At 49.8% G+C, this 18,914-nt stretch overlaps 1 protein-coding gene across 4 annotated transcripts in view; it reads right to left on the reverse strand.

Annotated features, from left to right (window-relative positions):
* The window catches only part of GARNL3 (GTPase activating Rap/RanGAP domain like 3), a 120,834-nt gene that overhangs the window by 36,360 nt on the left and 65,560 nt on the right, over positions 1–18,914 (reverse strand). For all 4 annotated transcript variants that reach the window (XM_045197043.3, XM_024562127.4, XM_024562129.4 and 1 more), the window contains 7 exons: positions 17,095–17,194; positions 15,490–15,608; positions 10,205–10,269; positions 7,818–7,881; positions 5,873–5,899; positions 1,471–1,546; positions 712–810 (listed from right to left, as the gene is read on the reverse strand). In XM_045197043.3, coding sequence (XP_045052978.1) covers positions 712–810; positions 1,471–1,546; positions 5,873–5,899; positions 7,818–7,881; positions 10,205–10,269; positions 15,490–15,608; positions 17,095–17,194 — 550 coding nt within the window. The remainder of the gene's footprint in view (positions 1–711; positions 811–1,470; positions 1,547–5,872; positions 5,900–7,817; positions 7,882–10,204; positions 10,270–15,489; positions 15,609–17,094; positions 17,195–18,914) is intronic.

Below are 18,914 nucleotides of genomic sequence, written 5' to 3' on the forward strand. Positions count from 1 at the left end.
CCCCCCCCACACCCCCACAAGGCCTCCCCTCAGATGTTCGCAGTATCGCTGCTGGAGCCTCCACCCACCCCGCTGCCCAGGGCGGAAATCCAGGTGTCCTCTGATTTCTCCTCTTTGTCCCCACATTCAATCAGCCATGGGGAGATCGCTCTAGTTCCACCTTTAAACCCACTCTTGAATGGTCCACCCCCTCCCTTCTGACCCCACCGCCCGCCCCGGTGCTGGCAACATCAGCTCTTCACCCCCACCCTCCCCAGCCCACTCTCCACACAGCAGCCAGTGTGTTCTGCTCAAAGGCTCATTTTGACCCATCACACCTGACTTAAAACCCTTTCATGATGCTAACCCCATTTAGAATACAATCCAGAATTGTTAACGTGATCTCAAGTCCTTGCGGGATCATCCTCTCAAGTCCTTGCGGGATCATCCCACCATTTTCTCCAGCCCCACTCCTCTCTCCAGCTGCAAAGGTATCCTCCTAATTTCTAGAACATATCATGCTCTTTCCTGCCTCAGGAACTTCACAAATGTCCTGTGCATGGAATTCTCTTCTCCCCTCTAGACTTTCAAGTTACCCGCACTCGTCCCTCCCTGGGGGGGGGGGAAGCCTTCTCTAATCCCCCAGATTAGTCAAATGCCTCGGTGGCACTCTGTGCTTTTCCTCCTTAGTTCCTCCAAGTTACAACAGAACACATCCAGGGGCAGGCTTACTTTTGGTGTCCAGACCGCCGCGGTAGCCTGTCCAGCCCTTTAGTGTGACTGTGTCACCCAGGAGGTTTAAGAACTTTTGAAAAGCATCACTTCCGGTTTCTGCAGGAAGAGGTAAAAGTGTGAAGAAGGTGTGGTATCAACAAGTCCTCATTTTCTAACTGAAGAAGCTTGGGAATAGACTAGGCTTTGTAGATGTGCGTAGTGGGAAGAGCATAGAGAAGTCGCACTCCCTTCTTCTACGATCCTGCGCAGAAGGGCCCACGATTCCCAGGAACCCACGGACAGGAAAGCACAGAGCCAGACCATCCAACCTTCCCCCACCAGGCTGGGGTCGCAGGTGTTTTGGGTTGCAAGATGAAAACATCATGACCGTTTCCACTAATAATGAACAGGTATCGAATATGAAAAGTGCTAAATAACAGGGCAATGACACCATTTATAACTCTCCCAACCCTGAAAATCAGAGAAAAACCTGCTCCTGAGGCTGTGTAGACCCTACTTCTTCAAATCCCGTGTAATTTTCCAGTTAGACCACCTCTCTGGGGCCAGGGCCTGGCACACATTACGTGGCTGATATTTATGAAATGAAGGACACTGGGCAACATCTGCCCTACAAAATTTACCCCACAACCTCATAAAACTCCTGGCTGTTCCTTCGCATTAAACACTGCCACTCAACTGGCAAGTTCAGCTTGGACCGTGAAAACTGCAATGGGCAGAAGAGGGTGTCCGTTAGCAGAGAGGAGGGGAGACACTCACCATTGCTGAACATCTCATCATCGGTGAGCTGCCCGTCTTTGGCATAAAGAACCCCGAACTTGAAATTCACAGAGCCCTACAATAGGACAAGAAAAGGCGGTGGCTGTCATTTACTCATCAAAGCACACTCAGGTATGGGATGTGCTGCCGTTACGTAGGACAATGGCAACTCTGACCAGTATGAAGGGCAATCGCTCCTCTATTTTTGCACGTTTTTACAGCTTACAGATGAAACGCTAGGCTTTCATGTGAGTTAATTTGTTTGGAATGTCATTGCCAATGGCATCTGCAGGGTGCCAGGCCTGGGCTGCGGCCCAACAGAGCTCAAGAGGAACAGCCCACAGGACCCACGGGACTGGTACCATCTCTGACCCCCTCATCAGCAGAGGCCCAGACCCCAAAACTCAACACGGCAATCTTAGGCTGAAACCAGTGGACACTTTTAGAAGAGAAATGGGAACTGCAGGCAATTTATTTGAAAAGCTCACTTCCTCCAATTCCTAAAGACGCTTAACCTCAAGAAGTGACAGAACAGATGTGGGGCGGGGAGGCAATCAAGAAGTAGCTGGTGCAAATGTTCATGACACTCAGCCTTCGCCACTGGATTAAAACTGGATCCTGCAGGGATGATGAATGCCCAGAGGCAGGTAATAGCTTCTGTAGAGACGGTGGAATGGATCGGAGAGCCCTGTGTATCCGTAACAGTTTTTTCTTAAGCCAAGTAGTGGGTTTATAGGTCTTCATTATATTATTCTTGATACCTTTAAAAAAGCTTCTTGAAGTATTTCATAAGAAAGTAAAATCTAAGTCTGGAAGAGAACCAACCTCTACAAGGCTGTCTGACCCACGTCTGGCTGGGGGAATTCTCGGTGGTCAGCTAAGGGGCAGACAAGGAACAGAGGTGTTTCAAGCACTGGCTGGGGGTCGGGGTGGGAGGCGAAGGCAGAACGCTGGGCTTCGGGACCGCTGGGTCCCGGAGCACTACGGCTCTCAGCACCAAGGGTCTCAGACATTTTTCTGTGCCCAACACACCTGAGGGACAGGGGCATAGTTTTGTTTTTTTTTTAAATCCTTACCTGAGGACATGCTTATTGATTTTAGAGAGGGAAGGGGAGGCAGAAAAGAGGGAGAGAAATATTGATTGGTTGCCTCTTCTACATGCCCTGACCAGGAACTAACCCTGCAACCCAGGTATATGCCCTGTCCAGGAATCAAACCGGCAACCTTTCAGTCTATGGTACGACGCCCAACCCACTGAGCCACACCGGCCAGGGCAATAGTGGTTTCACATCTAGTGATTTTCCATATAGAGCAGGGACAAGGGAGGACCTGCACCTGGAGCTCTTCCTCGGCTCCTTCCACTCTGGCTCTTTCCCATCATGCGGGGCTCAGCTCAAATGTCCATTTCCAGGGAGGCCTTCCCTGACCTCCCAGAATAAATTCAGCATCCCCCGTTGTTATTCTCCATCCTAGCTCCTTGCCTATTTCCTTAGCAGCACCGTTCACACCTGCCATGCTTCTGCCACACTTGCATCTTCGTCTGTTCCTGCCACTAGAACGGAGTCCCATGAGGGGCACTCGGACACGCCTCACTTTCCATCCAGTCTGCGGGCCCGCCCGCCCCCCCCCCCCCCCCCCCCCGCGGTGCTGGGCACACCGAGAGGGTTCATAAAGACTCGCGGCCTAACCGTGTGCATGGCCAGTGAGAAGGGAGACAAAACTGGTCGGGTACAACTTATTTTCACAAGCTGCCTCCTAACTGGTTTTTGGCAAATTTCTTAGAATTTTCTCAGGGATCTCCATCCACGTGAGGGCTCTATACTTTCCAACTTCTCTGTCTGGGCAGCGGTGACAGCGGCCACACGTCTCCAACACGTTGGCACCTCTTCCGCTCCCAGCGGTCCCTTAAAAAGCACCCACAGTAGCTTGGGGCCTGGCAGTCAACCCTCTTGGAATGACGGTGCAGGGACTGAAGCAGAGGTTCTCAAACCTGCCTGGGGATGGAAATCACCGGAAGGCTTGTTTAAATGCAGAGTGCTGGGTGTCCCTCCTGGAGTTTCCAAGTCCATAGTTCTGGGGTGGGGCCTGAGAACTAGTATTTCTGACCAGTTCCCTGGTGACGCTGAGGCTGTGGTCCAGGGACCAACTTTGACACCCGCTGGACTTCAGCAACAAACCAGCAGACTCTCAGGGGGCCTGGGTGAGATCCAGCTGACCTGACCGCTAGCGAGCCAAGGGCAGCAGGTCTGGGTCACCGACCAGAGCGACGAGCCGTGAGCTAACAGCCTGTTAGAACCAGAAGGGACCCTGAGGACCACCGAATCCATGCTTTGGTTTTATAGACAGGACAGCTGAAGCCTGGGGAAGGCGAGGCTTGCCAAAGGCTGGGCTAAGGGAACGGCAAGACTGAGCTGGAGGCCGGGTCTCCGGGGCTCCTTCTTATCCCATAGCATGGTCTTCTCAGGATGGATCCGAGTTGAGTGAAGCCGAGGCCCAGGCAGAAACGGGGGCCCACTGCTGCCGGATCACGGGCCGGAGCTCGTAAAAGCTCACATGGGGCCACTCCGTGACTGGCACCCTGCTGGGACCGCCCCCGCTTCATGGGGAGGCACCAGAGGCTGGCGTTGGAAGGCCTCATCCAGTACAGCAAATCCTCACTTAACGATGCCAACAGCTTCTTAGATACTGAGACTTGAAGCAGAATGACTTATTATAATGAAACCAACTTCACCGCAGGCTAGTTAATACAAACAAGGGATGAGTCCCTACTGCGTACTTCTGGTCACAAACACACCACCGAACTTCTAAAGAAAGACCCAAACAGCTCTACCGTCAAACACTGAGATCAAGGTGAGCTGCACATACACTTAGGCACGGGGAACAGAAACCGGTAAGATCGTTCTTTGCCAAGCAGCTGATTTCAGGCCAGGGTGGTGGGTGGCCAGAGCCTCTCCCGGCAGCTCAGGGCACAAGGTGGGCACCAGCGCCGGACAGGACACCCTTCCCTCACAGGGCATGTCACACACTCACTCAGACTGGGACAGTGTGGAGACATCAGTTCACCTCCCGGGCACACCTCTGGGATGTGGGAGGAAGCTGGGGTCCCCACAGAAACCTGTGCAGGCATGGGGAGGACACCCAAACTCCACCCAGATGGCGGCCCCAGCGGGAATCGGCTGTTTTTCCCCATCAACGTTATGATGGAACGATGGAATTAAACCTGTTATTTGAGGCTCTGTTGTGTTTGGAGTTACTTGTGGGGTCTCCTTTCAGTGATGCCATTTCCAGGTCTCCCCAAGGGACATGGGAGACTGCCACCGAGTCTCCACCTGGCTCTGGAAATCGAGGTGGCGCTGGTCATAGTGGATTATATTTTAGGAGAAGATGGTTTTTAGGGGGCTCTTTTAGGAGAGGTAGTTTGATTTGGGGGCACCTGACCACACAGACCATATTCTAATAAACCACTCACCTTAAAATCCTGATGCTTCATGAGCTGCCAGTGGCTGCTCTGGGACTTGGGGGGCCGGGGGGCTGGCCCCGGCAGGCCGTGATGAGGCTACTGGGCTTTCCTTCGAGTGGGATGGGAAGCCACTGGAGTTTTGAGCACAGGGATGGCCTGATTTGACATATTTTAAAAGGACTGTTTGGACACAGTATGAAAACTAGAATGGCGGTGAGAGCGGGAACAGGGAGACACTGTGGAGTCCAGGCTAGAGGACGGCGGTGGTGTCCACGAACTAGCGTGGCCGTGGTGGTAGCGCCCAGAAAAGCTTGCCTTAGGGCTGTGTTTTGAAGCAGTGTCACTAGGACCTGCTGACGGGTTAGATACAGGGTGTGAGAGAGAGAGGGGCTGGATTTGTCCAAGGTTGGCCTGAGAACTGGACGAATGATACCGCCATTTACTGAGAGGTATGGTGGGTATGCACAAACTGTAATTTATTCACTTAAAATGCCTATTTACAATATTTTAGATATTTCTGTATGTTACCTATGTACTTAGAAAACCCAATACATTTTTAAACTGGGGAAACAGGGACTGGAAACACACAGATAAATGTGGCATTCTGTAAACCGAGTGTGTAATAAAGTGCAAACACCCTATTTTTAATGAAAATTAAAACCTATTACCTACACTGATCGCGAGGTCAAAATTGGAATATTTCCAAGCGGATTTAAGTAGCTTGTTTTTATATCTTGGTAGCCAGCTGCACAGAAATTCTGAACCTTGACAAACCACGTGTAGTAAACAGACCCCACCATGCAGTCCGTCGGGGGTGGGGGTGTGTGGGGAGGTATGGGGGGGTAGAGCGTCTGGCTGGGTGGAACGGGAGGGGGAAGCTAAGCTTGTTTATAAATACGGAGGCAGGGCTCAGGGTGACAGAGAGCGCATCAAATTACTTACCTCTTGTTCTTCCAGAACCAGCAGGTCCTGTCAAACAAAGTTTGAAAAGTCACGGCCACGCTTAACAGGGATCATTTTATTCTGACTTTCTATGAAAGCCACGCTTTAATCTACTGGCGTTTACCCCACTCCCCCCACCCTCTCAGAAATGCCTTTAAAATGCAAATATAGCTCTACAGCTTTTTGCAAAATGCCTGGTCATTTCAGAACATCCTATCAGACCACGATGACCTGGAAACGAAGAGGGTGCCTGGCAGCCGGAACAGACACATACACCTGGGTTTCTCTAGCCATTTAAAGCCGGCTTATCACACACTGCTTCTGGGAAGATTCTGGTCAAGAAAGACATTAATAGGGTATAGCAGCCAGAAACAGATGAATAACATTTTAAAATAGCACCTGCCACCTTCCCACTTGGTGGAAAGGTGCCTTCTTTTCAATGCAATCGGCTTATTTTCTGTTTACTTTTTGGACCCAGGGATCGGCAAGGGCTCTTTCGCCTAAACTCAAAGCCCGTGGCTTGAGGCTTCCTAAGGGAAGTGCACACAGACCTGACGACAGGCGTGCAACTACTGCTGCTGCGTCTCACACTCACGTGTACTCGCTCACGTGTACACACACACACAGAGGATGGGGACAGCTCAGGAATAGTTACTTGTTAAGGGAAAGAAAGTCAGAACACGCGGGTAGGGACAGCACGAAAGTCTTTTATCTCATTTACTTGTCCTGTTACTTCACAAAGAGGGAGCAGGGGAGGGGATGTGCAGAGATGAGTGACCTCAGCAGTGACTGCACGTTGGGCATCAGACGGGCTCCACGGGTTCTGGGGCCCGGTGTGGGGGGGTCACACCCAGCTCCGAGGAGGAAAGGGTTAGGCGTGATAACCCCCGCACATGAAGTAATGGGGGCACACTGGAACGGGCACATTCCTAACGCTAATTTGTTCTCAGTGTGCTATGGAAAGCGCTCATCTGCATAGTGTGGCTGACAGCGGCTTGAAGTTGAACCTCACACACCTGCTTTTGCCTCAGTTCCTTTTGGGGCTGAGTCAGGGTACAAATAACACTTTAACCACTAAATCAAGACAAAAGCTATGGGAATTCACAACAGTGTATATTTGGGGTGAGCTAAGTTGCGAGCAGTTTCATGAGCTAACTGTACTTTGAAGGTTTCCAAGCAAAGACAGCTCATCGTCCCATCTGCCTCCGCACACCGCCTGAGTTATTCCCGGGGTGGCAGCTTCGAGTCTGGTCCTCCTTTGCTGAGAGACTCTCCCGGCTCCCGGGTCTCCTGGATGGAACCCTAACCTGCCTCTGCAGCCCCTCCCGTCACCCATCCCAATGTCCCTGTCACATAGCTGGCATGCTACTAGTAATAGCCGGTTTCTGTGTTTCAAGGGGAGAGTTCCAAAGCTGAGTTGACTGCAACTGCAAGACGAAAGCGTGGCTGACATCTTTCTGATGCACCATCACCTACATTAATGACCCGGGTGTTTCTCTCCCAACGCACACTGTTTTAACGGGACGGCTCTCTGGCCTCCCGCTGTCCTCTATGATACCCAGCACAGCCTTCTACCTGAGTTACGAGCTCGATAAGCACATTTTGTATTTTACTAATTATAAAAAAAACTCACATTCCACATAATTCTACACCACTCAGTGAAAAGAATGGCTTTAGGCTGACAAGGTCCCTCTGAACACACACCTTTTAGCTCATGGATGGAGGACCCTCAGCATCACTCATGGAACGTTTGAAAAATACAGATTCCTGGCCTGTACCTCGGACCCAGCACACCAGAACTCAGATGTGAGTTCTAGCATGGTGCTGTTTTCGAAGCTCCGCAGGTGATGCTGGTCGGTCCCCGCGGCTAAGGGTGACGGATGATGCCAGTTCTTGTCTAACACTGACCCAACGGACACAGTTATGAAGCATAAAGTTGCGTTACCTTCTGTATCTCAGGATGAAAAATTTCCCTGGGGCCCTTCTCGAATTTGTCCAGATTCATGGCACTGCAACAGAAGGACAGAATGAGGCACAGTGCGGAGGGGACCCCAGTACCGCGGGGCCAGCTTCGGTTCTTGAGAGAAGCCAAACGCTATCTCCTGGAAAATCACGGAGGGGCCCGGCCCACGGGAGACACTGCTGACGAAGGAGGACTCAACACTCGGCTCTGGGGACACAGGATTGCCGCCAAACACCACACTGTGCTTTCCGTGCGTGACTGCCCCCTACTGTATTTGCAGGGAGCGACTGGCACGCAGGTCAGCGGGAGGGAGGAACTGAGCACGTCAGCTCCCTGCAGCCTTTACTGGTCTTCATGATTCTTACTTTTATTTCCTAAAACAGCGATTCATTGACATGTACGGAGCATTTAAGGACAAAATGAAATGTAATTAGGATGACCTGATATGTATCTTTCTTCCACTGGTAACTCCTCTGCCACTCAGGGCAAAAGGCCATCTGTCCTTAACAAGGCCGTTCTTTGTTCTACTTTGAACGAGCGAGGGGATTTCCTTTAGCCTAAGTCCCCCAGAGGAAACCTGGGGAAATGGAACTGGATGGTCTCTCAGGCCCCTGTGTTTGTAAGTGAATGATAAAAATACCTGCTCACATGAGAGAGTGCTTACTCATTCCAGGCACCCTCAGTCAGTCTGTGTGAGGCAAGTACTATTTTATCCCCATTGTAAAGATGAGGAAATTGAGGCTCAGTCCAGGACAACAGAGCTGTTAAGTAGTAGGGCCAAGATTTGAACTCAGGCTTAATTTATCCAACTCCATAATATTTATATTTTAATTTCCTCTTAAGTTTTCAAGTTCATGATTATAACAAATGAAGATAAACTCTTTTCTTCAACTGGCAGAAACTGTAGCAGTTTTAATTTTTCACCTCTTTAAAGCTACGTTCTTGGCAAAGGTGGCCCTGGCTGTGAGTGGTGGGCTGAGAGGCAAGAGCCCTACTCAGAGAACTAACTGAAATTGTAGCTGCATGAAATCCCTTGTCTGTAAATATAAAGAAGAAAGGAGCTGGAAGAACTTCTTTTTAGGAAAAAAAAGATTCACAACAACTTAAAACCACTACAATTCAAAGTGTTCCTTTGAAAGCAAGTTACCACTTAGAAACAGCAAGACACTTCTGGGCTCAACAAACAGGTCAACCTCATGGTGCTTTCTGAGCCTGGGCTTCAGGCTGAGGAGAGAACGCCAAAGGCCCAGGGCCGAGAGGAGGCAGTCTGCAATTTGGAGACCAAATCAGGCTTGAAAATGAGATCTGAATTTTTTTGCTTCTTAATCTCAGTGCCCTTTGCCAGCCAGATGCAGTCCTAGCTGCCGGGGACCAGTCTGTCAACCTAAGGGACCCTCTGGCAACTGGGAGTTGCAGCTGGGAACACGGCAAACACCATCCCCTCCCCCGACCTGGTCCGCAGCTGAAGGAAGAGCGAGCCGGGGCCCCACGACAGGACTACAGGTCCACAGCCACGCCCTGGAGTCCTGCGAACCTGGGTTTCAACCCCCGCTCCCTGGTTCACGGAGACTGAGCTCTCTGTCCAGCCCCTTCACCTCCTCTTGGGTGGAGTGGAGATAATAACAGATTTACTCCGCGGTGCTGGTTTACAGATTCACTGAGAGAATGCTTGCAGAGCACTCCGCACAGTGCCTGACAAGCAGAAGCTGCTCTTCCTGTGCTGGAATACCTTAGCTGGTGACAAAGCAACAGGCCCGCTCTGAGAGGTGGCATTCACAGGGAGACTGCCACCCGACATGGGAGGGACCCAGAAGGGAGGGGAAAGGTGGGCGCGTGAGAGGCAGCTGGGTGTGGAACAGCCACGTGCCCCACTCACTTAACTCTCTGTTTGGTGAATAAGTACATTCTTCCCTGAGAAGCATTTGCTGACATAAGTTTCTACTTCAAAGCAGAAAACGAAAGAAAAAAATATTTCCTGATTTTTTTTTTTTTAAATACAAAACCAAAGCACCTGCATGCATTCAAAGAAAAAGGAAGCAGGCGACTAAGGTCTTCCTGAGATGCTGAAGGGTAACGCTCAAAATCAGCCAGACCTGGACGGGTCCTCAGCTCACCACACCCTCTCGGTGTGACCCTGGCTGGCTCCCTGAGCCTCCATTTCCTCATCTATAAAATGGGGACAGAGATGGTACCTGCCTCAAGCGGCTGCTGTGAAGGTTACATGAGCTAATAATGCCTGTCGAGTGCTTAGGAAACCACCTGGCATGCGGCCAGGCCAAGGCTCGAGAGGATAGAAAGCAAACAGAATGATCACGGGGAAAACCGTTTATGGAGACTCCTGGCATGGGGTTCTGTTCATTTGTACTCACCTTAAGATGGACTTCACGGAGAGAGTTTTGGTGGGACTGTAGGGAAGGCATATTTTCTGGGTACCCTGGAAAGTCAAAACACCAAATTGGTGAGGAGTTTGGCCATTTCCATCTCCAAAATGGCCTTCCCTGGTCTTTTCAAAGAAACCCATGCCCAGCCTTTCACATTTCTCTTCAGGGGGCATGCACATGAATAAACACATTCTATGCTGGAAAAATCTTGCTCAGGCTTGACCGCATCTTCCGGTCCCACTCCCAATGGGGGCGGATTTCAGCACAGGTACTGTTCCCCATCAGGACAGACGGCTCCCAGGGCCGCAGGTGCTGCGGCGAGCAGATGGGCCATCTGGACCAGATGAGAAGGGGGTTGGGTCTCTGAGCCAAGAGTCAGATCAGCCTCAAAGATCATAAGAAGAAAACAGCCTCCACGTGTTCCACGGGACCCAAATGTGACAGCTCCAGGTCGGGCATGTTGAGCTAGAAACCACCTGACTCTTTCAAAGAGGTGTGTGTAAGGTGCACTTTTACCTGTATCTGCGTTTACTTATTGAAAGTCTGCCTCCCCCTGTCTAAATGAGTACTCGCTGTGACTAAGTCATAGAAAGTACTCACTAAATATTGGTTGAATGAAAGGGAATGAACGAAGAATCTGTACAGCTTGAGTGGAAGAAAAATATAAATGGCTCATCCCACGAGCCCTGAGCTTCACTTTTGTGTAGGCAGTTCCTGAAGATGTCACCATCCCCTAGGCAGGGCTGGATGCTCTCTCTGCTCCACACACTCCCCCTCAAGATGCCCCCTGGCTTCTCTGTAAAGCTACCTTTGCAATGTATGTTGGGAAGAAAAGGTAGACAAAGTATGGGTGGAGCAAGAGGTCAGGTTCAACAACCTCTTCTAGACAGGCTGGCATCTCACACAGGTGGCCACACTGTGGGGTCGGCTGGGGCCTGTAAAAAAGCAAGGCCTTAGGCTTCCAGCCAAGATGGAGACATAGGTAGATACGCTTTGCTTCCTCATATAACTAAAAGGAGGATAACAAACCAATTTAAAAACAAAAAACAGTCAGAACAGCCAGAAAATCAAACTGTATAGAAGTCTGACAAACAAGGAGTTAAAGAAGAATCATTCATCCAGACTGGTAGGAGGGGCAGAGATGGGCAGCTGGGGCAGAAATGGCACATGGCAAGGTGAGGGCTGGTGGACCGAGTGGCCCCACATTCACATGCAGATAAACCGGGAGGAACAACTAGGGAGCAAGACAGACTGCACAACCTAGGGTTCCAGTGGCGGAAAAGAAAGCTTCAAAACCTCTGGCTATAAAAACCTGTGGGAGTTGCGGTGGCAGCAGAAACTCCCATTCTCACAGAAGAATCTATTGGAGGGGCCCATGGGCTCCTAGAACATACACAAGCCCACCCACCCAGGAATCAGCACCAGAAGAGTGCAAATTGCTTGTGGGTAGCAGAGGAAGTGACTGAAAGCAGGGTGAGAGCTGAGCAAATGGCATTGTTCCTTCTCAGACCCCTCCCCCACATACAGCGCCACAATGCAGCAAAGAAGGTTGTCCCATCCTGGCAAATACCTAAGGCTCTGCTCTTTACTACGTAACAGGTACACTGAGACAGAGAAATATGGTCCAAATGAAAGAACAGATAAAAACTCCAGAGAAAGAACTAAGCAACAAGGAGATAGCCAACCTATCAGATGCAGAGTTCAAAACACTGGTAATCAGGATGCTCACAGAAATGGTTGAGTAGGGTCACAGAAATGGAGGGAGAAGTGAAGGCTATATAAAGTGAAATAAAGGAAAATGTATAGGGAACCAAGAGTGAAGGGAAGGAAACTGGGACTCAAGTCAACAATTTGGAACAGAAGGAAGAAATAAACATTCAACCAGAATAGAATGAAGAAACAAGAATTCCAAAAAACGCGGAGAGGCTTAGGAACCTCCAGAACCACTGTAAACATTCCAACATCTGAATCATAGGGGTGCCAGAAGGAGAAGAGGAAGAGCAAGAAATTGAAAACTTATTTGATAACATAACAAAAGAAAACTTCCCCAATCTGGTGATGGAAATAGACATACAAGTCCAGGAAGCTCAGAGAGTCCCAAGGAAGCACACACCAAGGCACATTATAATTACATTGCCCAAGATTAAAGATAAAGAGAGAATCTTAAAAGCAGCAAAAGGAAAGGAGACAGTTACCTACAAAGGAGTTCCCATAACACTATCAGCTGATTTCTCCAAAGAAATTTTACAGGCAAGAAGGGGCTGGAAAGAAGGATTCAAAGTCATGAAAAGCAAGGACCTACATCCAAGATTACTGTATCCAGCAAAGCTTTCATTTAGAATAGAAGGGCAGATAAAGTGCTTCCCAGGTAAGGTCAAGTTAAAGGAGTTCATCATCACCAAGCCCTTAGTATATGAAATGTTAAAGGGACTTATCTAAGAAAAAGAAGATCAAAACTTTGAAAAGTAAAATGACAACAAAATCACAACTATCAACTGAACCTAAAAAAACAAAAACAAAAACAAACTAAGCAAAAAACTAGAACAGGAACAGAACCACAGAAATAGAGATCACATGGAGGGTTATAACAGGGGATTGCGAGGGGGAGAGGGGGGAAAAGGTACAGAGAATAAGTAGCATAAATAGTAGGTACAAAATAGACAGGGGGAGGGTAAGAATAGTATGGGAAATGGAGAAGCCAAAGAACTTACATGCACGACCCATGGATGTGAACTAAGCGGGGGGAATGCTGGAGGGATGGAGGGTACAGGGTGGATGGGGATAAAGGGGGAAAAAAATGGGACAATTGTAATAGCTTAATCAATAAACATATACTTAAAGGAAAAAAAGCAAGGCCACAGAAACAACTCAGGTTTTAATAAGTGGGTTACATGGAATTTGAAAATGCATATTTCTATCATAATATCCCTTTATATTTGGAAAAAAATTTAAATATTTTAAATCTCTGTAATGCAAACTACAAAAAACCCCCTCAACCTAATGTCCTTGGCTAGTAGAGAACCAACCAAGTCCTTCCTCCCCATCTTCTCCCTCTGTAGCTTTCCAGAGTCGCTCCAATAAAAACACCTTGCAGTCCGATGTTTTCCAGTGGAACCAACCAACGCAGAGGCAAAGTCAAGTCCATATACATGTCGGACAACACAAAGCACAGCGAGGACACGAGTGTACGGTGACCATCAGCCCACGTGTGTGTTTGTGTGTGTGTGTGAACAGATGCTAGAAGGATGCTGGTGATTACCTCTGAGCAGTTCAATTTTGGTCCTCTTCTTTTTCACATGCTATATTGTCTTGATGGGATTTTTATAAGTTTGAATCATTAAAAAGAAAAAAGCCTTGTCTTTGTGTTTAGAAGAAGCACGGTCGAGATAATCAAGACTGCTTCAAGCAGGGTTCACGTCTCTGACAATTTCTGTGTTTCGTAACAGAGTGTGAGCTGGCGGGGGTGGGGGGTGGTGAGTCATCTACTTCTTTGGCTTTCCACAGCCTCCAGCTGTAGGATTGGGCCGAAAGGGGCTTAAACACCGACCGGGTGCCAACCCTCTGCTTTGACTTCGCAGTGCCTCTCTGCCCCGCAGCACTCCCTGGCGCTGGCACACAGCCGGGCCAGGTCGGAGCTCTGGATGAAGGCACTGGCAGTTCTCAGCGGACGGGGACAGATACTCACTGTGCCCAGCCCTGGGCTGTGGCCCTCATGGTGGCCCTGGGGTCTACATCCCATCTCCTGACTGCTCCAATTCCAGCCCACAGTGACCCCCAGAGCACGCCTCATTTGTCTTGTATCTGTGGTCCCTTCTGTCCCCCAGCCCTACCCCATTCTCTAAGGGGTGGGCTCCCTCTCATCCTGCAGGTCTCTAAACGTCCCCTCCTCAGAAGGCGTTCCCCGCGCTGCCTCCTCTTCAGCAGGTCTCCTGTGTCATTTTGTGGCTTTGCTTCCTTCAGAGCGCTTGGTATAGTTCATGATGTAATAGAGACAATACGCTTAGAAACTAAAAAAGAAGCAAAAATGTCCCCCTGCATTTGCTCCACTCTTTCTCCCCCAGTACCTGGCAACGTCCGGGTGAGGAGGTGGTGTGACTGTTACTTCCTGAGGGAAGAAGTGACACTGAGAAGATGTATTGCTGAAACGCAGCAGAAGCGTGAAACCTCCCCCTGCCCGCCTCGGGGGGGAGGAAGGAAAGCTGAGGGTTGGATGCGGGGTGCTTGGCTCCCCCATTCCGAGGGCAGGCCTTGAAGGGGCAGAGAGGACGCTGCAAACACATCACGGTAAGATCTGAGGACCCACAGGACGTCTGGACGAGGGGCTCCCTCCCCAGCAGGGCCTTCCACAGGGATCCAAAGGCCAGGCAGAACCCGTCTGAACACGGGGAAGGGCAGTAACCCAGTAGCTTCAAGCGTGGACTGTCAGCAAGATTAGACACGTGAGCCTAAGACAATACGCCAGAGACCTGGGATTAGGCCAAAGAGTTCACAATACCCTGACTTCACAACAAGGGACACATGGCGGGGACTACGGGTTTCAGGACCGGTGCTTACCAGTGACCCCAGAGAGCCAGAGGGGACAAGTTACATCTCCGTGGTTGCTAGTTCAGAGACCAGAGCCACTCCACAACAGAAACCAGAAGGAACCCAGAGGGCCCCGTGTGGATCAAGGACCTCTTCCCCTGCCACCAGGAGCTCTCACAGACCCTCTTCCAGTCACCCAAATACCTGCTTCGAGAGGAGCGGCGAGGGGAAAGAACTCGAAAAGATGGATTGCTTGTCCGAAAGAGACAGAGCAGGCCAAAGAGGATGTTTGAACCAGCAGAGATTGGAACACTGTAACTAGCAAACATTAAAGTGGGGGGGGCGGCAGAAAGCAGCCCCCGGGTACAGAAGGTGGGGGCTCTGGAGGAAGACGTGATTGCTTCCTGCCAGGTGAACCATGAGGTAAGACCACCATGCACGCACTTGAGAGAAACTGACACTCAGCTCCCCAACATCATCTTTGCAAACAAACTTTGACTCAGGAATAGCTACAAGAATGGCAAGACGGGGCCCGACTGCGGTGGCCTGGGGAGCGGGTTAAGTGCCAGAACTTTCCTGCAGGACGTAATTCATGAGTGGGACCTAACTCTCCGTTACATCGGGTGGCTACCTCAGACCTGCTCAGAAAAAGAAAAACATTTCTGACATTACACAGATGGTGATATGAACAGAGGTGGCACTGCCCCCAGGTTATGTGGTGAAGCTCCAGGGGCGAGCCGGTTACTCACGGTTTTCCTCCAAAGAATCGCACGGTACTGAGGGACGCGCTGATTGTTTTGGTCCGAAAGGGTCACGGACAAAAAGAAGGGGCTCTTCTCTGCATCATTTCCGATGTAATTCTGATGGACTGGAGAAGAAGCAGGTTTAGAACAGTGAAAATGCACATGGTCCTCCCGGTCCCTGGTGCTGTGCACCCTTCAGGTGGTACCCGGCCCCTCGTGCATGGTCAGGGCCCGATAACCCAGACCTGGTGTGAAGTGGAACCTGATCACTCCACCAATCATGCACTCCCCCTCCCCTGGCTGGTGACTGGTTCAGGATGAACATGTGGCCCAATTCTAGCCAATGAGACAGGAGCAGAAATGTGTCAAGGGGGTTCTGGAAAGGCTTCCTCACTGTTGAAGATGGTCTCCTCTGAGCTCTGGCTGGTGGTGTGTAGGAGTGATGCCTGGAATTGCTGCAACCATCTTGTGATCCTGAGGAGGCCTGGCCTTGATGCCATCCCAGAGCCTCTGAACCCACCAAGCCGGGAGCCTGCCCTCTCTCTGGGTTTCTTATTGTATCATTTATTGTTGAGCCAGTTGAGGAAGATGAAGGCATCTGACGGCCCCATTTTCCTCCAGGCATCACTGCATTTTCCAAACATTTGGGAGGCCGACAACTTTCCACTGATCTCCTTTTTGTAATGAGACATGCCTTGCTAAGTAAGTGAACTTCTTAGAATGGTACAGTATCAGATTTTTTTTAAGGACAGCATTGGGTCTGATCACTCTCATTTTATAGCTCCAGCATCACACCTTCTACAAACAGATGTATTAGTCTGATAAGAAATGTGTCTGACTCATTCCAATCCTGCAGTAGTGATCATCCTTCCACTTCTTCTGTCGTGAACTCCCCCACCCCGTTTTCTGCCCTTCCGTCTACGTTCACGCGAGCCCTTCGCTTTATCACTGTTCACGACTAGCTCCTGCCAGGCACCAGGCGTCAGGCTTAGTCTTTTTCCTGTGTATGTCATTGAAACATCTGCCCAAACCCACCAGCTGTGTGCTAGTAACAGCCCCGCTTTGCAGACGAGGAAACGCAGTCTCAGTGGAGCAGAGAGGAAGGAGCGTGAGGTCCTGCCGTTAATTCAGACCCTTTCTGCAGTCACCGCAAAGGCGCGGGTCCTGGCTGCCTTCGCCAGTTCTATGCTGGCCCTGGAGCTCATGGAACTATTTCTTTCCCTCGCTGCCCCGGATTAAGTCTTCAAAACCCACTGGAGACGAGGCACTCGCCTTGCTAAGTCTAAAGTTGTTTTCCATCCTGCAAATTCTTTGTATGTCTCAAATCACTTATTCAGATCATCTAATTCCCTTTAACTCCCCAGAGACAAAAATGACTATCCCCCCCACCCCCCAAAAAAAAGAGAGAGCGAGAGAAAAAAAACAACTCCTAGGGCTGAGACTCAGTCAAAGCTTCAAATCCACAAAGCTTAGTACCGACCTTAAGGCGAAATGCCCTGCCATTAATGTGCCCAAACCGGTTAGTTTCACATACAGGGCACCAGAAATGGCGCCAACACTGACTTTCATTTTGAATAGCCTTCCTCCCCAATCCCACAATGGCGTGCTTACCTTGTCCTAAAAAATACTTGAAGTACCATCTGGTGTGGTATTCCGGGTTCTCTAAGTGCACGTCTGTTCTTCTCCAAGTACCTGGCAGAGCGGCTGCGTTCTGTGATGGAACAAAGTTGCGCAATTAAGGGGCTTACTTAGAAAGTAAACAAGCAGACGACGGTGAACCCCAGGCCAAAGAACCAGAAAAGTCACTGTTAAAAGCGCCTACACAGGGCTGTGGCCACGTGTCACCATGTGTCGCCACTAGAACAGAAGTGCCATCTCAGTCCACATCACAGAGGCTCCCTGGGGTGTGGAAAAGGGACCCAGCGAACCAGGGAGTTCAGCTCTTTCTAACTTGAGTTTCAACTTTCTCTCCATTCTGGGTGGAAGATTCCAAAATACTATTTGGGAGTTGGCGCCCCCTAGAGGCACGCCCTTCTGTTTGTCACCTGTAAGGCACACTTCACCTGGAAAACATCTGGGCAGCCTCTTAGTCGAGTTCATATTCTTTGTAGAATTTTAAAAATTTACCATAATGCAACTCAATTAATGTGGCAAATACAGATAACCTTGATGGACAATCTGAATCCTCCGCCCAAAGATAATCTTTGTTAACGGTGTGGCATGGTTTCCTCTGTCTCTCCTACGCGTACAACCACATGGAACTTCGCCAAACGGAACCATAATGAATATACAGTTTAAAACTCCACTGACACCTGCATGGTGTCACGTTTGGAAGACAGACGTCTGGAACATACCTTTCTGAGTGGGACGAGCCTCTAGTGATTTGCTAGATGTGTGTGGTCAGTTCCTTTATCATGCTGAAGAAGTTTCCTTCAATTCCAAGGTTACAAAGAGGGTTTTCTTAGGAATAAATGTCAAATTTTACTGAGAGGTTTTTGGGGGCAACTATTGGGAGAGTATGTAAAATGGGGGAAAATCTTAGTCATGCAGTGAGTCCTCCCACTAGCTGTCCTGATGCTGAATGTTTCCCAGACCCCCGGAGGGCACCCTGCTAGGTTGCGGTGCACAGGGTTCCTCTGACGCTGCCGGACGGAAAACTCGGACCGACGTATCACGTTCGCCAGTGAGACGGAACCGTAGGTTTCTTTTCTGAATGGATCTCTGTCACGCTCTCAGGCTTACACTACTTCATAAAGTCAACGGGGGTGCTTTCTGTCTTTCTCATGGCTCTGGCAATGCGGACAGGCAGTGAGCGAGCTCGACGTGCCAAGCACTAGGCGGGAGCATTAGCTCCACCGTATCTCCACCCACGCGATGAGAGAGATTCGAGGTTACCCCTGACTCTCGGAGGAGGAAAGTGAGGCTTAGCGAGTTTATGTCTGTTGTCTCTGGTCGCGGAGGTAGTAAGTGGTGGAGCTGAAATGGAAATCAGCCCCAATTTCACAGGTTTATTTATTTATTGTTTTCGTCTTAACCCTTACATCATCCTCTGTGTCCTTTTTAATGTTCTGCTTTTTTAATCTGCCAGGGAGTGAAAAAGTGGGTTAAAGTTTCTTCGTATTAACGTGCTTATACTGGCTTTCCTTGAATTTCCAGCCCTCGGCTACTGACAGGTACACTCGCGTGCAAAAGCTGCAACAGCAGTAAGACAGCGGGAGCCTCTGAGAGCCCTTCCCCAGATCCGCCTCCCGTTAGCGTCTCACCCCACTGCTTCATGTGCTCCTCTGTCTCCCCACACATGCACACATGTGTGCACACGCGTGCCCATGCACGCACAGAATTTTCCCTTGACCACTTAAGACTACGGTGCATGAATAATAGCCCTTTATTCCTAAAGGCTTCAGCGTGTATTTCCCAGGAACAGGGTATCT

This window comes from Desmodus rotundus, chromosome 1 (genome assembly GCF_022682495.2).
Source record: "Desmodus rotundus isolate HL8 chromosome 1, HLdesRot8A.1, whole genome shotgun sequence".
NCBI classification, from domain to species: Eukaryota; Metazoa; Chordata; class Mammalia; order Chiroptera; family Phyllostomidae; genus Desmodus; species Desmodus rotundus.